Genomic DNA, 20,411 nt, shown 5'->3' with positions numbered 1-20,411 from the left:
TCTATATATTTACTTATTTCCCCCATATAAATGCCACAATTCCTCAGAAATATAAAGCATATTTATCCATTGCTTAAATATTTCACTTAAATCCTGAGGTTTGTTCTTTAAATTTCCATTAATTTGCACTGTTTGGTCTATTGAGGTGTTCATTTGTCAAAATTGTTAGCTCTTGGGTATTAGTTACGCAAATATTGATGTGTAGCTTTGGCCTGTTAGCTATCAATTGAAATCAGGAAATCAATAGAGTTAATAGCTCCTCATTGCCTAGTTGATGCATTTGCAAGCCTGAGTCGCGTATTGTCAGGGAACAATCAATTCAGTCAAAAACTATTACACCATCACCACCAGAAACGGTTTCATAACGTGTGTTTATAGTTGATCTGAGTTTCCACAGCAGCTCTAGATGCAAAATATCACTTTTGGGGTCTCTTGTCACAGGGTTATTAAGTCAGAGATGTGGTGACAGCAGAGACTCAGCTAACTTGTGGCGTGCTCTCCCATGGCAAGTCTTGGTGTGGTTTACAGTGGTTTGTATAAATGGGGTTCTTAGATAAAGACTCTGCTTTCTGGCTTCTAGCAGAAATGACAATTTCCTAAAGCTGTTAGTTGTATTGTTTGTGTCTGTGATGCAAACCAAGGACCTCAGAACTGGAGTGGTGCTCCCATTGATTTTGAAGCAAATAAGAAATAAAGAAATCAATTTACATCACAGCTCCCAGCTGGGGGGAAACACAGGAACCAAAGCAGAAGACAGCAGAGCCTATTCTTCAGTTTCCGGAAATATTCCACTCATTTTCTTTTCATTCTCCAAGTGTATGGTTATGCTTTCTTGGGTTTATTCTTAAAAAGGGAACTGTGAAGCATAAAGGTGCATCTCTGAGATAATAGACTTACAGACGTGTAAAAACATGCATACATTTTTTTTCATTATTCTCAAGACAAGTGTGCAGTATTTACATTTGTAGTTCAAACTCTTTGTCAAGTAATTAATTAAACATAGTTGAAGAATTTTGAGATGGCTGCAAAATCTAGATATATTTAGAAAATAATACCTAAAAATAACTGTGGTACTCACTGTGGTTTATATAAACAAATTTTGTAGGTATAGAGACTGCTTTCTGGACTTCAGGAGTAAGGACAATTTCGTAAAGCTGTTAGCTGTTTTGTTTGTGTCTGTGATGCAAACTGAGAACCTCAAAACTGGAGTGGTGCATTAGAAGGCAATAAAGAAATCAGTTTACCAGCTGGAAAATTATCAAGTATTATAGATGTTTTCCTGGGCTGTAAGTTGTGAAAATTTGAAGCAAAGCTATTGCTAAGTGAAAGGTAGACAGCCTTTTAGAAGCTGAGTGTATTTTGGGGGAGAGGGTGTCTTTTACATTTAATACATCTTTATGATGGATAAAACTTGTAGCATCTTGCTTTAATCTTTGCCTGCTTTTGTGCTTCTCAAAAGCTGTAGCTATTGAGTAGGTGCTGCCACCCCAGTTTACTTGAGACCCAGGTTTTGATCTGTTGGTACCACATTATTCTGGGGATCAGCGCACAATTAGCAGATGCTGAGATTCTGAAAATAGCTGCCTTGTGAACTATAAATGAAGGATTATGGTCTCCAAGGCCATATTTTAGAGCTTCTCAAATAAGAAAAGGATGATCTGCCAGGGAGGGCTTTAGGAGGTGCTGTGTGTCTGTGGGAAGGAGTCTCACCCTGCCCCACCAGCCTGGCAGCTCTGAATCAGCATTCAGCCTGCTCAGTACCCTATGAAAAAAAAAAAAATCATGGTTATTTTAACTCGAACATGTGCATACTCCACAATTTCTCATGCTAATGAACTATACTGAAGTACTGATCGTGGGTGTGCAAACAGCTGCCTTCATCCTCTTTCTAGGTTGGTACAGCATAATGGAAACAGATGCAGGTGGTTTCTGCACTGGTGCCATGATTACTGTGGGTGCTGTCCTCTGGTGTCTGCGAGGCTTTCTGCAAAATTACAGTGGAAAATAATCCATATGTTAAAGGGCCCTCTTAAAAACTGTGTAGCATTTGAGATCATTTAGTTATTTAAGCCATTTAGTAATAAGGACCGTGCTTCGTAATTAAACAGTATAATATAGAGTTAAAAAGCAGGAACAGTCAAATCTATCTATAAGTATACCATAACTGTAGTCTAATTTTATGTTAAAATGTATACTTAGAGGAGTAATTGAATACATCGTTCAGTGTAAATGAGAAATGGCTCTATGGACTTTAAAGGAATTCATTATTTGCAGTCAGAAGAGGCTTGTCTTTTTGACTTAGACTACAGTGCCACAGAAATATATGCATTTCCTCTAAGTACATGTGTAAGTCATCACACTCAATTTAAAAGAAATACATACGTTCAAAGCATCAAATATCTAAATATTTGGTAGTTATTATTTTAAAGTCTATATTCCTATTCTCCAAAGTACTTGCAAGAAAGTTGTGTCATTCATTTCATTTTATTTCATTATTTTTATTCACAGGAAAAGATAGGTTTTTAAAGTCAAAGAAAAAATCCAGACACTTGGTAAACATGTAGGATGAGTGAAATACAGACTAAATTAATGATACTTAAGATGACATACATAATTATAACAGAAAGGTCAGGGTAGATGGCAGCTTTCCCAAGTATATAGTGTCAGAAAAATCCCCAAAGTATATATTTTAATTGAGTTATGTTTTCTTTCCTTCACATTGAAGCATTACGGTATTAGCTCGTTCCTGGGCCTGCGTTCCTAGGATTTAACATGGCAAAATTCCCAGATCTACATTTTGACAGTCAAACCACATCATGCATAGGCTCCTTCCAGCAGTGAAATACCACTTTGTATTTGTCTCCAAATCATCGGTTTCTTTTTAAACAGAAATATATTTAATATACAGGGAAAATAAATTTTACAAGGGTGAGGATGAACTGAACGCTGGTTTTGAGATGTGGGAAATGTGTGAAAAATGGAAAAGCGAACCAATGCGACAGAAACAACCAAAATGCACAGCAGAAGGCAGATAAACAGCAGATAGAGTGCATGGCATGTCCTGAGGAGCCAGGTTGGTTACACCAGTGCACTAAGCCTTGTGCAAGCAAGCACCAGGCTAAGCCTTGTCCCTAAGTCTAGCACTTAGTCCTGTCCCAGGCTTTGGAATTGCAGGAGTTGCCCAGATCCAGGGCTTCCCTGGGCAGGGACCAGCCATGGATGGAACTCTTTGCCAAAGTAACCGACCAATGCCCTTCCTGTGAAGATTTATGCTGATGAAAAGCAAAACAAAAAATAGAGCTGTGCAGCCAGCCACTTAGGTTTTATGTTCTCTTGGACTGAGTCTGGCTTAAACTACTCATGCCAACAGCAATAGAAAGCTGGAGGGACGCTTTACCCCACCCTGACCAGTACCAACCCCTTTTTTCCATCAGGAAAGAGGCCTTCAGGGGCTCCATGTACTGGGATGTGGGGAAAATTACTTCAGTGCGCGCATTCCTCGGGGAAGGAATTGAGTAATTGTTTTATCTGTTAACAGTTGTCAGAAAGTTGTCTGCTTGAGGTTTTTTTATTTCATTTTTAAAGTCTTTGATTAGCCTGCAGCCCATCCCAGTTAGCCAGCGTTCCTCCTCGTGCTTCTCCAGTTACACTGAAATACAGCTTGGTGCTGATGCATGGTGCCTGGTAGGAATGTGCCCTCTGGGGATACCTAGGCTGGGGTGTGGCAGGTCCTACTCGCTTGATAATACTGTCTGCCTTGTGAAGAGGAAGGACCCACAGGAAAAAAGGTTGGTTGTGTCCCGGGAAGGCTCCCTTCTCAACGAGAGTGAATGGAATTAGCTAAATTAGAGGTACGGAGCAGAGAAATATCCTTAAAGATATAAGCCAAAAGGCTAACCCAATGTTGAAACCCTTCTTACTCTTTTTTTCCTTTTGGTGTCTCACTTAGTAATGTGCTCATTAGCGGAGATGTTTGAGCCCATGCATTATAGCTACAGCCCTATTTTGAGCTGTGTCTAGGACAAAGCACATCTGCGTGTGTACAAGTGCAGGTGTACCTTCATGCATGCACACACCAAAACCATACTTCTGCATTAAACCAAATCAAATGCTTGGAAATTAAGAAAAGAAACAGAATCAAGCGTTACGACTTTTAAACTGCTTAATTGCAAATTTTTTGCAGGGTCTCTGCCTCAGTCCGTGTTGTTTCATTTTGGACAGTCTTTAGTTAATTATTTTATATTCTTATCATTCAGTATGCAGGTCTGTACTTTATTTGACTGTAGCTATTCAAACCTCATCTTAAAAGCAGCAGTACAAATTTCTTCACAGGCTGTTCCAGGGACTCATCACTACGGGATCTGAACATGTCATGAACATTAATTTATCCTCACAACAGCATTATTAATTCTGGAGTTTTGAGAGCAGAGATTGAAGTATAACAGGGTTTTAATTCTGGAGAACTTTTAATTTAGAACATTGTCTCCACCATACTTAATCTTGCATTTTTTGTACCCAAACCCTGCTCCCATTTACTTCCGTTGCCACGTTTGGGGCAGGAGCCTGGTCCAGCCCTTGTGTTTCATGCAGAAAATGGGCAGGGTGGTCAATGGCCATGCTGTGATTACCCCCATGAAATGGGAGGAACAGTCTTGTATCAAATGCAGTTCTTCAGAGCATGTTAACTGCAGTTAACATTGCCAGCTATCCCTTTAACCCTGATCTTCTTTGCTGTGCATTTTCCAGTTTGTGCAACACACCTACTCCCTTTTTCGCTTCTGCTTGGTGTGGTTTCATCCCTACTTCAGAAGTTGCAAAGAGCTCCAGGGAAACTGTCTTTCTTCACTATCATCTGAAGCAGCAGCAGCATTTATAGTAAAGTCTGAGGATTTTAAGCTTGTACATATGTGTTAGACATAGCAAACCATGCAGTGCTGTGTATATTAAGCCTATCTTCAGTCTTTTGGGGCTGAAAATAAAAAATCTTGGTAAAGCAGGAGTAAGGGATTTAAGATTTGACTAAATGAAGGCGAATTTTGAATAGCAGGGCAAAAGCAGTAACTGAATGTTTAGAAGTCAAGTTTGCCAACAACTGGCAAATCAATACCATTTCACTGTCTTCATAAACAGCTGGACCCACTGGACTGAAGTCTTCTGTAGAATATTAAGCCTGGGGTAGAGATGAGCATCCAAAGACTTTAACCCAAAACATTTCAGGCTTGACAAACTTGCAGCTCAAAGCAGGATCTTGTAGCAGGATGGGTGAGGCAGTCTTTGCTAAAATTATTGTTACCAGGGCAATGTATAATCTATATATAGAGAGAAAAAGATGTCTAAAGCAGTGGTCTAACAGGGTCATCAGTATGGATTTAAAACAATCTTTTCCAAGTGGGCTCTGCAGGACCTCTCAAAAACTTTGGCTACTGTATTTTTGGTATCTCGGGTGTTTATTTTATACCAAATGAGGGAGAAAAAATAGGAATGTTTTTGTGGTGGGCCAAGGTGACCAGCCTGGGTGGCAAGATTTCCATTCTGGAACCCACCTGCCTTGCAGCCTTCCTTTGGTTTCCATCGGGTTTCCTTTGTGTGTTGTTTTTGTCACCAGGTGAGTCTCTGAAAACTGTTTCAGGATTTGTAGTGTTACAAGCTCAGTCAGGGGCAGATTGATAGACTGGGAATAAAAGAGTCTAAATTGCAAAATACATTCATTTATTTGGCCGGCTGCAGTTTACATATGACAGCCACATCCATATTCACACCCCTACCTCCGTGCTGCTTACCTCAGAGTGAGGAAGTATGTGCAGAGAGCATCATGTTGATGGGTTTACTGGATTAGATGTCTTTTGCTGCCCACCCTGTTTTGGGCAGCGATTGTGCCAGCACCGTGACTGTTCAGAGCTGTGCTGGCAGCCTGCATCATGAAGAAGCAGGTTAGAGCATCTCGGTGAGAAGCTCATGTCCACGTTCACAAAAAAACAGGGATGAATTAAGGAGCCTGTGAAGCTGGCGGAGACAGTTCTGTTGGTCAGATTTGACTGAAATTGTGTCCATTTCCTTAAACCACAATCCCTTTTGTGGAGTCTTTTATTTTCTGTTAAAAAATGTTTTTTTGTGGATCTTGGTGGCTGTGCCAGCATTGCATGTGTACTTACCGCATGTCAAATGGGTATTTATCTGAGAGACCAGAGTGAATATGTGGGATAAGCATGGGTCTTAACTGAGAATTGTCTTGTTTATGCTGGCTAAGACCTTGATGAAATGGGATTTCAAATACATGTAGGGTATTTTATTGGTGCTAGACAGATGTTTAGCTGGTGTGAATGGCATTATTTTATGTGCCAGCTAAAGGCCTAACCCAGGAAAGAAGTGGAAAAATAATTAAAACCAAACAAACAATAATTTACTACTCTACATTTCATTTTTAGCCACTTAAATGGTAATACAGTGTTTGAGGGCAACCAGAGGTGGTTGTAGCTGCTGTGCATTTCCCCTGATGTGTTACTGAGAATCAATATATGGACTGGAATAAAAGCATGGAAGTTACTGACACCGAGCATCACAGTGGCACCGTGTGTCAGTGTGTGATACTGTGGAATTGTTCAATAGCGCATCTTGGAAAGACTCTGCAGATGTTGCCACACATGATAACATGCAGTAGGGAAAAACAAGGAAAATCACGGGGCACGTACAATCACCCGTCTTCAACTTTTAACACTGCTTTTGACGTGTAAACCAAAAATGCAAAAGCCTGGACACTGCGAAGTTTCAGCCTTACTGTTCTGCACATCTTGCACTGTGCCCAGGTTCAGCTACTCGTCTTATTCCTGCTGTAGCCTACAATGCACCAGATTTTTTTCATTATTGTACGTCCAATACAATATCCAACTCTGTAGAGTTAGCTCCTCTATATAGCGGGTTGTGGCTAGATGCAGAAATTTATTCATCTGCATTTGTATAATAGATATGTTTATAGGTTTAACATAGACAAATTGTTATATATTATGTGTAATATAACACTCGTTAGTTTGTGCATACAATATAGAGGTTATTTGGGATAGAGATATATAAAAGATAGAAGAACCCAGTAATTGCCTTTAAGATCAGAGCTCAGAGCATTACCTTGGATTTTACAAGGCCAGCGAGCACAAAAGAGCAGTAATTTATGAGCTCAGCGTAAAAGAATAGCATAATTGCATTAAAAATTAATGCTAATGAACACTAAAATGGGGAAGGTGGTTATGATGAAAGTTTGTATTCATCTTCCCTGGTTTGAATGATGGCTAGTGGCTTGATTAATGGCTTAATTTCTATCAATTAGTGGGGAAAAATCTCCTACGAGACAAGGGTAAATTGAGCATTGAATTACATATCTTGCTTTTGTGTGCTGAGAAAAAAGAGCGGCGAGGCTCTGATATTAGCCACAGTGACAAATGCGGTGTGCCCTGCACCGGCTGCGCCGCCTCTCCCGGCGGGTGCTGCTGTGCGGCTCTGGGTGTGTGGTGGGGCAGCCGGCTCGCTGGCCCCGAGCTGGCCCGCTCCACTCCCACCCGGGCGTTCTTTTGCTCCCCCTATTAATGGAAGGAAAACCTCTGGCAATTTTAAACATGTTAGGGCTGTTTGCTAATGCTTTGTTAGCCAAGTTTGATTTCTTCTGAGAATATGTTCAAAAATACCCCAAAAGGCCTCAAAATGTGAGCGAATGTAGGAACTAGCATGTGTGTGAAAAGTGCAACAGCGAGGGTAACCTGCATGCAGTTTAAATGTGTGGCTACAGCAGGAATCCCAGTGTTCCTAAGTTGCTTAAATTAAATGTTCTTAAATCCAGAACTCAACTGCTAAAGTTTCCCATCATATTTTCTGCTCAATTTTACACTACGTATTTCCATTCTTTTTAAAGAAAAACCTATTAGTATCCAGACTTGTTTTAAAATACTGTGAAAGCTAGGTTATAATTTATTAAGATAGAAAATTGTAAGTACTCTAATACTTTCTTTAATAAGTACTGCATTATATATTTTATACTATATTATGTACTACATACTAAATAGAATGTATATTTAGTACATTAAATATATATTTTACTGCATTAAAATATATAAAGTGCCGTATAGAATATTACGTGATATATAATACGATAATACATGATGTATGAAAATACCATATTGCAAGTACTGTAGTACTGTTAGAGTGCTAGAGTACTTACAAGTTGCTATTTAAACGCATTATAATTGTACTACCAGAGTACTTACAATTAAGTTTGCAGAATACAAATCAATACTAAAAACTTTCTCTGGCCACAGGTGCTCTATTTGGGGTATGTTTTATAGTTTCTGTGACTTCGCCTGGAAAAAGTTAGTTCTCCGGAAACCTCAAGAGCTGGGAAATAGTGTGGCCAAGTGTTGAAACAGCGCTTTGACACCGCGGAGGGGATCTGGAAACGTTAGCGGCGTCAAGCAGCGTGTATCCCGAGTTAAAATTGTTAGAGGGAAGAGGTAGTTTTGAAGCTAATCCCCACTTCCCCTCCGGCTGCCGCGCTGCGGGCGGCCCAGCGGGGGTGGATGCAGGGACGGATGCTGTGCCCGCAGCACCTCCGGGGCTCACCATCGCGGTTTTCCCACCGCCCCAGACAAAGGCGGGCTGCGGCCGGCGTTGTGCGTGGCGGTGCCTCCCTCTAACGGCTGCGAGCCTGCCCGTGGGAAGCCGCGGTGAGGCCAGCATCGCCCGCGCTCCGCCGCCTCAGAGGGCTTTCCCCGGCTCCAGCGGGCCGGAGGAGAAGGGATCGGGGTCGGGGGGGAGCTCATGGCGTTAACACGGGAGCGTGCGAGCGCTGTTCGTGCCTTGGCGCGTTTGTTGTGCTGGGCTGGCGGGTGCCGGAGGTCTCGCGCCGAGGGGCGGTGGGGAAGGCACCAGTCGGGTCTTCCTCGTAGCTTTGGCGGCCACCCCAGGCGTCCCTGGACCTCGGCGCTCGGACACGGGGAAAGGTGTCAGGGCTTGAGGTCACGCTCTGCAAACACCAGCGTGTGCGCCAGTGGCAGGGGGGAGCCCCCGTTAGCATCGCGGATTGTGTCCTGCGCAGAGAAAAGATCCGAGGGGCGGGCAGGAAATGGCTGAAAATCAGAGCCCCAAGTTTCGTACAGTCTCGTAGTGACACAAATGAAGTGAATCCCACCACTCCTGCTGGACTTTCCCTCCGCTTCCTGGTGCTTTCATTTTGTTCCATAGCAATATTCCCATGCACTGCGCTGTGGCAGACAGTATGTCTCAGCACCGTGTAGTTTTTCTGTCTCTTCCGCTGCAGCTTGTCCAGATAAAAACTTCTTTTTTCTTTGAACATGTCCGTTTGCACAGCTAAAATAAAAACAGGAAGCAATTAAAAAGCACTGGGCGTGTGAAAAGCAACGGTTCTCTCGAGCCAACACGCAGTTCCATAATGCATTTGTGACTATCCATACAGTTGTATACATAAAATTGTATAAAACTTACACAGTATCGCCTAAGCTAACCCTAAATAAAATGGGATGAAGGGGAAACTCTTTTCCTCTTTAGCTGATTTGTTTAGCCTGCTGTCTATTTGTGGTTTCTTCTTTTAATCCTCAACTCATAAACAAAAAAGCAGTACAATTGCAACTTTTTTCTGTATTTTAAAGCATATTACTTAAAATGCGTTATATTTTAAATGGGTCATTTAAATTAACCAGCTATATCACTTTAAATATAATTGGTAAAATATAAAGAATTATTTATTCCGAGGAATATTTTAGGTTAATTATGTCATAGCTTTGATTCTTAAGTTAGACCCACTTGAAAGAAAACTCTTTAGTTAAAGGCACAGGTTCATTTCTGTGGTCAGGATTATAGAATTAGCAATTCATCCAGTAAGCATCACAAATTTACACCTAAAGATTAGACAAGAAATATTTCACATATGTTTTTACTTAGTGGGGCATTCACAAGATATTATCAGTCATTTAATGCTTCTATTTCAATGCTTGTTAAATTCTTGGCATGCCTCATCAACAGTCTTGTCTTTAGAAATAAGCAGAGAGAAATGGAAATATTTTACACAGAGCTTGCAGGCAACTTACTTTTCCTTTCCTCTGATTCTCAAGTGTTCCTGATTATTGTGCATGTGAAATTTTTGGGCGGCATCTAAAGGTTTAACTCACATTTTATTCCTAAAGTGACATTTCAAGTTACTGCTAATAGACTGATTCAATACGAAAATAGGAGCTATAAAAGATGAGTGTGTATATTTATGTAGACATGGGAAGATGTAAATAGATGTAAATACAGATCAGAAGTGTAAAATATTGAATCACCTCTGAAGGACGGCTTTCCCAGGTAAATCCTCTGTGGCTGGGGTAAATGGGGCAAAAATCCTTGGCTTCCTATAAAATCAGATGTTCCCTAGTAGCATCCCTTTTACAATAAGGGGTATAAACAACAATGGAGGAGTGCAGCAGGCGTTGAGGGCTGGCCTGGGCACAAGCTGCACCCCACAGCACCCCATGGCACCCTGCAGGGAGGCTGGTATGGCCGCAGCCAAGTGTCAGCGAAAGAGCTGGTGACAGGTCTGGTAATTGTAGGCGCTGCTGGAATTGCGTTTTCATAAAAAATGGCCTCAACAAGCCCTAGTTTTAGGGCTAAACAAGATTTAGTTTATATTTGTCACCATAACACAGTAAAAAGACTTGCTGTGCAATGAGTTAGTATTGATTTTTGTTTTGGTCTGTAGCCTCTTAGCTTTCTGACTCCATTATTTTTGATTTTACTATGAAATACATATCCTTTCTACTGACATCTGACAAACAACATATGGAAGTCATTTTATCTACCAGTAATGTGTTTGTCAGAAAAATCAGACACTAATGGGTTGTGCTTCCTTCAGTCCATTTTCCCCAAGTTAATGTCACTGATGTAATTCTCAACATTTAGCGATTTTTGCCCCTTAATAATTCGTCATTCCCGCAGGTTTGTGTAAGATTCATTTAAGATACTACAACAGGCTGCGAGCTGAGGGGAGGTTTAGTGAAATAAGAGCTGATTTTAAATCTACATTCACCTGCCTTTCTTTGATACCGGGATTTAACACTGTGACTACCAGGTACACCTTACCATTCCTTTATTTATTCTCAGGCCCAAGAGCTTGATGGATTACAATTTCCTCTCCCTAGTAGGGCATTAGCATATTTGTTCTCATACTTCCCATGCGATCCTTTTTAAAAGCGAAGACTTCAGCAGCGAGGCAGCATAACTTTTAAACACAAGCTTAACTGCAAGCAAGTGATTATTTTATTTTTTTTTTCTTCTAAATTCCAAAAAATCAGACCTCAGGTGTTACTTATGCACTTTACTATAGCACAGCTCTTGCCCTAAGCCTCACTGAGGCTTCCACTAAACCTTCCCAGGGGCTCGTGACTGGGCATTCAAGGAGAGTTAGTCAGATCCATAAAGACCAAACAATATTCCCAAATAATTTTTAAGCATTGAGGCAGCTTCTTGTTTGCTACTTGAAAGTTCTGACTCTTCTTATATTTTGTCTGCCTTACCCATTTTACAAATGCATGCTGCTCACAGCACAAACCATCCACTCCTCCCTGCTTCTGCACCTCAGCCATCTTGGACTGGCCCCAGTATACTACATATAAAGCAAATGGTTTTCATAAGTAAGATGGAGATAAAGTGGTTAAAATTGTGAACAAAAGCCTTCAGTTAGCAGAATGAATTCAGGATTTGTTTGTCACTGCAGCTAGGTATAGAAGTAGGTAGGGAAGATGAACGGAGCGCTGAATCTGAAGAAGCAGAAAATGAAACAAACAGTAAAGCAGATACTTTGTGCCGGGTGTACTGTAATGCACCACCCAGGACTGAGGATAAAGCAGGTTTGCAGTACAACCTCTTGGTAAAAAATGAAGTTGTTAATTTAGCAAGCACAGGTCCATTCCAGGAATATTTCTGAGCTGCTGTTAGTTTATTTGCTCGTGTGAAGCTCCACTTACTTGTCATTACTAGACTGAAATGAGTTTCAGTGGTTAGTCATTGCAAAAGGATGGAAGTTACATATATTTTTTCTTGTGCAAAATGGAAAGCATTTTGCAGTGCATGTGTATATCTAGATGAACTTGGATTTAGAATTTTGTATACAGGAAAAGAATTTGGTACTTCTGAGTTTCTCAATAATTTTGCAACCTCTTTTGGTCTGCAAGCACTTTTCCTGAGTTTAAATATACTTCGGTTTCTTTAGAAAAAGAAATGTAATCTTTTATACATACATATGTATGTGCTACCAATGTATAATTACAGTTGCTCGTTTATTTAAATTTGTGGTTTGTATATTGTTTAAGGTATTTTTATATGTGCTCATGAACTATCTGATCACCTGCAAAAATAGCACTGTTTCATCCTCTCCTTTTTGGCACTCTCCTTTTCACTTTGTCGCTTAAGACTGATTCTGTGACTCAAACTCATGTCCTCAGTATCCTGTCAGTGCAGGACAGACATGGCTGCACTTTCAAACTATACAAAAAGCCAATCTGAATTTATGCTGTAGTGTTAGCAGGCAGCTGGCCTCTGGACTTTGGCTGGGGCAGGTACACCCGCTCTGACATCAAGGCCAGTAGAACAAAACCTTTTGAAACCGAATTTGATCTAGAAGACAGTTTGTACCAGACCAGCCTATGCATGATGTTGTTGCTGCATTTCAAGTCTGGCATCAAGTTTCAGGGATGATGTGGTGTTTTCTTGGGCTGTGGCACAAGTTCAAGCTTTCACCTTGCAAGGGAGCTAATTCAATCACTCAGCTTTTGGTGAAAGGAGCAACACCAGACTGCACAACAGGTGCAGGAGAGAGCGAAGACAGACCATCCCTTTGGCAGCTTAGATCAACGTAGCTGTGACACAAAACTTCACTGTCACCCATCACTAGTGTGATTTTTAAAAAGAAGTGCATCTTGCATTTATGAATACTCTGAGCTTCCTGCCAGTCTAGTCTGGCACCAGTCTACATCTTCTAAACCAGAAGATCACCTGTTTGAGCCGTGAAAGAACTAGTAAAACCTATCTGACAGCACCCCAGTTATGTGTTTAACGTAGCTCATACCAAGGGTGGCAGGAGCTGCTCTTCTTTGCCATAAAGTCACTGGGAGCAGCGTTCGCTTTGACAAAATCAAGTCTCAGCCTGGGATTCAAAAATATCTTGTGGAATCTACATGTACTGTAAGGCCTCACAGTACAATTCAGAAGCAATTTTGCTCATTTGGTTAAACAGCTGCAATTCGGTCACCAGAGAATTGTATGAGCACACAATATTTAGTGTTTATGTTAGGAATATTTTATTACCAGATTCTAAGATTATTTTTTTTTTGTGAAATTCATCTAATGATGGAACTCTTAATGCCAAACTAATCACTTAGCTTGTCATGAGGAGGACACAGGTGGTGGCACATATTTCAGGACATCCACAGCTGGAGCAAAGTTCACCTCCATACAAGCGGAAGTAGTTTTACTGCTCCATATGGATTGAACTCCTGAGTTGTCTGCACTGTTCCTGAATCCTCATGTTCTCTGGGAAATACTCATGTCATAAACCTAGCAGTTATTCTGCAAGGACATCTCCAGCAAGTTCTTAAATTGGCATCTTGAATGATACCATGCATTGAACAAGAATGGCCACCTTACTGTTGCTTTTACTAAAGGAGTTTTTCTTTGTAACAGGTTTTAGGCTGCATTATAAGTTGAGATTTTTTATTTCTGTTACGTACTGTTGTAAAATATATTCAAGGCACTGCTTAGACATGGCATTTATCATAGACTTACACTAATGTATACTGACATTACACCTGCTCTTTGTAGACCAAGCCACCCTGGTAGAGCAAGTGAAACGAGCAAAAGAAATTGAAGCTATTGAAAGTGACTCCTTTGTTCCACAGACATTCAGATCAAGTAAAGAAGTCAAAAAGGTAAGTTTTCAATATCCTTTCTTGGTGCACAATCCTTTCAAAGTCACGTGGAAGCTGCACTATTAAAGTTTCCATTGATGAAAGAGCGTCAGTGTTGACAATCTTAAATCCCACCAACAACTCTTCAATGTTCTTGGTGTGGTGTTCAAAGAGCAAATTTTAATGTGTAAGAATTTCAGGGAAATTGGCTGTTTTGACAGTATACTTACATATGGTGAGCAACTCCATTTTTTAAAAGTTCTTTTAAAATAATATAAATCCATGAAGATTTTTTTTTTCTCATAGGAAAAGTAGAATTAAAATCCAGACGTAATCAGACATTTACACTGTAATTAAAGGTAGAGGTCTGTATTTTTTTTATTCTGCTTAACTGAAGCCAGACTTTAAGATCAGGTTTACTCCCTGATCCAAACTGGCATTGGTTTCAGTCAGCTGTCCAAAAACTTAACAGGGGACATCCAGTTTCCAGAATTTTACCTGCCTTTTGGCTGTCAGATCTTCTAGGGAACTTGGACGCTTTTGGTTTTGGAAGTATGCAGGCAAAAGTTTTGTTCAGGTTTTCCATCTGAATTTTTGAGTTACCACTGTTTGTTTCCCCAAGAACTTGCATTTTCTTGCCTTTTCAAAGTCTCCAAGAAGTTCCTGCAGCCTCTTCAGAAGTGATCCAAAACGCCAAAGCTAAGGTTCTGCAAGCTCTCTCATTGCCCAAGGCAATGAGTTTGGGGTTTTTTTTTTCAGTTCATGTGCTTAGTTTGAACTTTAGTCCATGCCCAGTGTGTCCCACTGACCATGCTGAGAACTATTTGCATGAAGATCCTTTCGTGGGCATTCATTGCAATAAGAGGAAAGCTGAGCACTCAATTACAATTCTGCCACCTTTGGGAGTTTGAAGATAAAATACTCAGATGTGTTTCTTTCTTTTTAGTCAACAGAACCTGCCGAACTACAGTATGAACCTGTAACTATCGGAGTGGGAGCTGTTGATACATCTGCCCCTGAAAAAGAACGACCATCTGCCAATATTCCTACTGCCATCAAATATCAAGATGATAATTCTTTAGCACATCCAAATGTAAGTGTGCCAATATTTACTTCGTCTTTAGAACAAGACAGCCCACTGAAAAAGAGCACATAACTTCATATAACTAACAACCATTTTGCTTTGCTGCTCATCAAATAACCTGTGGTCTGAAGACCGTTAGCTAATGGGCCGTTTATTGGCTTAAACAGGATCACACTCCTTGCACCATCTGACAGAAAATAATTACAAAAGAAGTTCACTAGTGATACAGTTTTAGAACTACAAACAAATTTTATAAAAAAGTAGCGCAGTAATTGAATGCAGGGGAAATTAAGATACCGTTCATATAAAAATCCCTGTTCGATAAAAAATTTCTGTAGTTGGAAACCTGGTGAAAGACCCAGAACTTGTCGACCTTGCCAGATTGTAAAGCTTTAAATACATGACAAACTTAAGATCATTTTAAATCATTATGGCTAAACTTATCCTTTGTAATTGGAAATAGGAGTACTTACAGTAGAGGTTTTTTTAAGTATTAGCAAGTTATAAATGACTTTCAGTAAATAAACTAATCCGAGTTCTGTATAGTGAACATGGCTAACAACCGTTGAGACCTGTACAATATGGCAAACTTGCTGTTTCAGGAGAAGACTGAAATTGGAATGTCTTGGCTTTCTGATTCTTAAAAGTCACTACCTTTATGAATGTATTTCTGTCACCTTTGTATTTTAACACCCCTGTGCAGCTGGGTGCCTTTGGGCACCAAAATAGTCTGCACATGTTTCAACATAGTATAGCAAATAAAGAGAAAGTTAATGAGTTGTTCCTGCTTTTCTTCCTCTCCCCCTTCTCTGTCAGCTGTTTATCGAGAAGGCAGAAGCAGAAGAGAAGTGGTTTCAGAGGCTGATTGCTCTCCGGCAAGAACGGCTGATGGGCAGTCCAGTGGCCTGAGCAAACCACTGCGACCATCACATACCTGCTCTCCATGAACATTAAGAAATCCTACCATGAAATTGTTTTATTTTTCTCTTTTGAGTAGATTTTAATAGTCAGTATGAGTTGTACAGAAAATAAAGATTTCATCTGAAGGCACAAGAATGTTGTGTCTTCCGTTTTTCTCCCAGACTCATTGATCGGTGACTTGTATTGCAGAGTTATCCGCTGTAGATGAGCAGGCTGTCAGAGCAGGGTAATTTTCTCTTTTTGTACTGAATTCCTCTGGGGTGCAAAAAACTTGGCATCCCAAGAAGATGTAATCTTATAGCTTCCAATCAAAAATATATATATAATCATGCAGCAGTTTAAAGAAAAATGCAAAAATAAGACTGGCAAAGTTCAGACTGACTAGTGCACCAACAGTAGGGGTGCGAGCGGTATCACCCTGGGCCATTGCATCTGCTGCAGCAGGAGGAGGATTCAGGGCAAATGATTTCACTGTTATCTCTTCTTCCTTCCACTGTGCATTGCAGTATCCTGAACATCTGTAGACAATCTCCTTGCTGAGGGGCTCTTCTAAATTGATGGGTTGATCCAGCTGCTCCAGCATTAGCGTAGTTCCTCACTTGTGGTGGGCTTGAGGGGAAAGAAATGTTTCCTTGAACATCTACCCACTACTCTTACCATCTGGGGAAAAAAAAATGTTACTCTTTAAAACAAAATAACAAAGTTTTCAACAGGTTTCAAGAAATAATTTTTTCTGAGCAATTTTAAGCACATAAAATTGTTTGATAATCTACAAGAGCCTCTATAAGAGGCTTTCTGTGAACTCTTAATGGGAAATAATAGAAAGATTATTGTGTGTAGTGGTACAGACTTTTGTTGACCAGACTAGTGGCGTACCTGTTTCTGTACAGTGACTGTTTTCAGTCTACGAAGCTTCCCTTTGTCTGAGTGTGACTTTAAAATACTGAATTATTAGTCTTACTTGAATCTATCAGATTTAGCCCAACTACACTTACAAAAAAAAAAATCTGTCCTTCATTCCACTAAAGGCCAGAGATCAACCAAAGAAAATACAGTAGTATTTCTTCTGAGGTATCTAGCAAAGCTGTGAGAAAACTATTACATCAGTAGGAGACTAACCTGGACATAACTCTGGACATACCTTACTGGAAATGACCTGGATCAGCTTTCCCATGTGAATGAAGAAATTCATAAAGCTTTTTTATGGTGTTATTTTTCCTTGTTCTCAAATCTGTGGTGAGAAAAAAAATAAAAAAGGAAGGATGATTCTGGGAATGTTCTTTGGTATCTTTATTTCTTTAAATCACTGATATAAAAGGAAAATGTATTAAATTTGCATTCTGACATGTTTTTACTTTATCTTTCTGAAATGTGTTAGTTTGACTTGGTCCTGCATTAAAATGGCTGTTTCAATACTGCCCTTTCTTTAACAAAAAGTGGGAAAAAAATTGTTTCCCGTGTTTCATTTCAGCATTTTCAAATGGTAAATATTTGTCATTGTTCTGTTTTCTAATATCCTTCTGTGTTTCTTTCATAGTAAATAAAAACTGTTTGATCTCCATGCAAGGTACAAGTGTAAATTACTCTTTTTTCATGCATTATGTTGGATAATTTTGGTATTTTTATTGTATGCAAAATTATTCCTTTTATGTAATTCACAACACTACAGGATATTAAAAAATTCTGAAAGCTGGTCTGTTATACATAAGTAAGACTTAGTGGTAATAATAGGGTGTACCTACTATTGCTCATAAATCAACATCTACATTTGTCTAGCAGATCCATGCTGGAGGAGAACTCTGAACAATACCTGGAAAGAAAATGGAAATAGCATTTAAGTAATCTGAACTGAACAGAAGTATGTACTGAAACATGCCAAGCAGAATTTGAAACAGAGCAAATCATTATAAAGTTGATTTTTATAGTTCCAGTTGCAGATTAGTTATTAGAAGAACTGATAAATAATTACTCAGAACTCTGTGGTTTTCATTAAATATGTAGCTTGTTTATTGGCCCAGTGTCTGTGTTCATTTAAGAAGAGGCATTTTTTTTCTGCTTAGGACCTATATTCTGTCACCCTATCTGTGTTCCTACTTTGAACATTTCCTGTGCATACTTGAAGTTCATGAAGTCACTGGTGTTGGGAGATGAAGGAATTGTGGTTTTACCTAGATAATGTCTGTTACAAATCAGAAAATGTACTGTCCTTGTTACAGTCCACAAGTTCATGTAATACAGATCTCTAAAGATGCCTAAAGCAAGTCAGCGATGCTCAAGTGTGTGTCCTGGAGGTGAGAGGTCACATGGAGCTGACTCACGGCCTCAGCAATACTACATGTTGTGTCTTGCAAGTAAGCTTTAATTTTACTGTGGATGTCTCACTGGGTATGGCTAGGCTGAATACTCAAAACACTGATCATGGAGATGCAGGTGGCCCTTTGCCAGATTCACTTGCAGGGAGGCTCAGCGCTTTCCTAAGCTGAGCCCTCTCTAAGGGGCGCCAGAGCAGTGTTCTACCTTTCTGAGAACCTGTCATTGCTGATTCCACAGCTTAAACTTTCAGCAAAAATCAACACTCTTCCCCTGCGTTTGCTCCTGTGGAGTAAAAGGAAGGTTGCATAAGGCCAGGCGTAGGGTTGTAAGTGTAAATCTTCAGACTGCAGCACTTTTGATTCAGGTTGTGTAAACTATTTTGCTTTTACTTGAATAGCATCCTGTGATAAATTATTCATTTTCCTGTCAAAGGTAGGAAGATATTTGAGTGTCAGAAATGAAATATGGAAGAAGGCAGCAATATCAGAAATAATCTTAACTCTGTAACCACCTATGCACAACTATGGAGAATTTTGACAAACATTGCTTAAAATTATTTTACAAGACTTGGACACATTTATAAATTGATTGACTCCAAATACGTGTGCACCCCACCATTCCATGTGTGGGGCCTTTGTGTATGAGGAAAAACTAGCACGTGTTACCTAGTCAGTCAGGTACAAATCTAATTAACTGTGTCATAGCATGGACATGAAACTCGTGTCAATGTGTACAAATTAATCGCCACTAACGTGGAAAAATGCACTGCTGACTCACAAGCCATGCTTTTCCTGATCGAAAAAAGAGTGACACCTTTCCACTTAGTTTCTTTGCTTCTAAGGTCTTCTGATGTTCTCACATTTAGCATTTAGGACTCTTGCCTATGGAACTTTATTTGTTTGGCTTTCCACTTTGCTCTGTGCTCCTGGTGAAAGGGAATGGATTCCTGATTAAGAAGGGGAAAGAAACAGCTGTTTGTTAGTTATCCAACTAAAACATGGGACCTGTAGCTGTGTTTTGCAGGTTGTAGAGACAGCAGTGGCATGGTTTTGTCATTCAGGACTCATGATGGGGTGTCTCTAATACAATCAGCTCTAACACAAAGTTCCTCCTAATGCCAAACTACCTTAAATCTGACTCGGATGAATGGTGCGTAGGAGTGAAAAGATAATGCTGTAACTTGAGCCATTCAGACTTCTGGTAGTCAGCAAAGACCTCTACCCCTAGAAATTACATTAGCAAACTCATTTCACTTAGCCTGCTGCACAGCCACCGTCAATTAAAATCAAACCAGGCTGATTTTGATTTGATAACTTTCAGGTAAAATGTTCACTAGCCCTTTCTGATTTCTTATCTAGCATCTCCACAACTATTTTTGTTATGATAATTGCTTGAAAAGGAGGTGTATTTAGTTTTTATTATTATTATTACAATATTTTAGAAAGATTATTGCTACTAAAATAATGATATGTAAGTAAACGCTGTCAGCCAGGAGATCAAATTTTGCTACTTCTGCTTCAGTCGCTCTGATATGAGCAGGACTGGATGATCCTGAAGGCCATGCTTCCATCAGTAACCCAAAACCAACCTTCTCAATGATTACAATTTTCCATTTGTCAAGTTACGAGAAGGAAGTTATTTTTAGTGGAGATCCTTGAACTTCAGAAACCTGTTTCAGGAGAGATCAGCTTGAACCTATGACTTAATCCACATATGACACAGGGCTGTGGTGCCTTTTCAGCTTGCAGCAGTAATAAAAGCAATGTGAGGATTATTATTACTCCAGAATTTAAAATATTCACCATTTGTGATGTTGACTTGCCATAGCATTGCCTAATTTCTTTTCTGCTGGCTGTTCCCTCCCCTCCTTGTGTTCCTCCTTTGCTAAAACATAGGAAAAAAGAGCAGCAGTGGCTGGGCCAGATTGTATGACGCTGGGGAGCAGACTTAAGACACTGAGTCACTCTGGAATTGCCACTCCGGGGTGAGATGTGACACGATACATCTACTCTTTCTAGAAGGAAGCAGGAGCCGAAGCTCGGCCCAGGCAGTGGAGGAGGGAGCTCAGTGCGAACACCAGCCCTGAGCTGTGCTTTGCTCCAGGCTGGGCTCCCTGCTCAAGGTGAGAGCCTTGTGAGCTGGAAATGGTGGTCATG

At 40.1% G+C, this 20,411-nt stretch overlaps 1 protein-coding gene and 1 long non-coding RNA gene across 6 annotated transcripts in view; one reads left to right on the top strand and one right to left on the bottom strand.

The window, feature by feature from the left end:
- RSRC1 (arginine and serine rich coiled-coil 1) overlaps positions 1-16,077 on the top strand; it is a 167,715-nt gene extending 151,638 nt beyond the window's left edge. For all 5 annotated transcript variants that reach the window (XM_057421824.1, XM_057421820.1, XM_057421821.1 and 2 more), the window contains 3 exons: positions 13,852-13,958; positions 14,884-15,030; positions 15,838-16,077. In XM_057421824.1, coding sequence (XP_057277807.1) covers positions 13,852-13,958; positions 14,884-15,030; positions 15,838-15,930 — 347 coding nt within the window. In that variant the 3' untranslated portion in view covers positions 15,931-16,077. The remainder of the gene's footprint in view (positions 1-13,851; positions 13,959-14,883; positions 15,031-15,837) is intronic.
- An 880-nt stretch (positions 16,078-16,957) lies between these two features.
- LOC130605948 (uncharacterized) lies at positions 16,958-19,076 on the bottom strand. The gene is made up of 3 exons (XR_008973831.1): positions 19,008-19,076; positions 17,685-17,752; positions 16,958-17,173 (listed from the first exon to the last, which is right to left on the bottom strand). It is a non-coding gene; the product is annotated as an uncharacterized LOC130605948 (long non-coding RNA).
- Between the last annotated feature and the right edge of the window lie 1,335 nt (positions 19,077-20,411).

The sequence above is a fragment of the Pezoporus wallicus genome, unplaced genomic scaffold, assembly GCF_028554395.1.
Source record: "Pezoporus wallicus isolate ANWC-B61680 ecotype Strahan unplaced genomic scaffold, APGP_CSIRO_Pwel_v1 scaffold_7402, whole genome shotgun sequence".
NCBI lineage: Eukaryota > Metazoa > Chordata > Aves > Psittaciformes > Psittacidae > Pezoporus > Pezoporus wallicus.
Note: the sequence above shows the minus strand (reverse complement) of the source record. Positions and strands in the feature narration are given on the sequence as shown.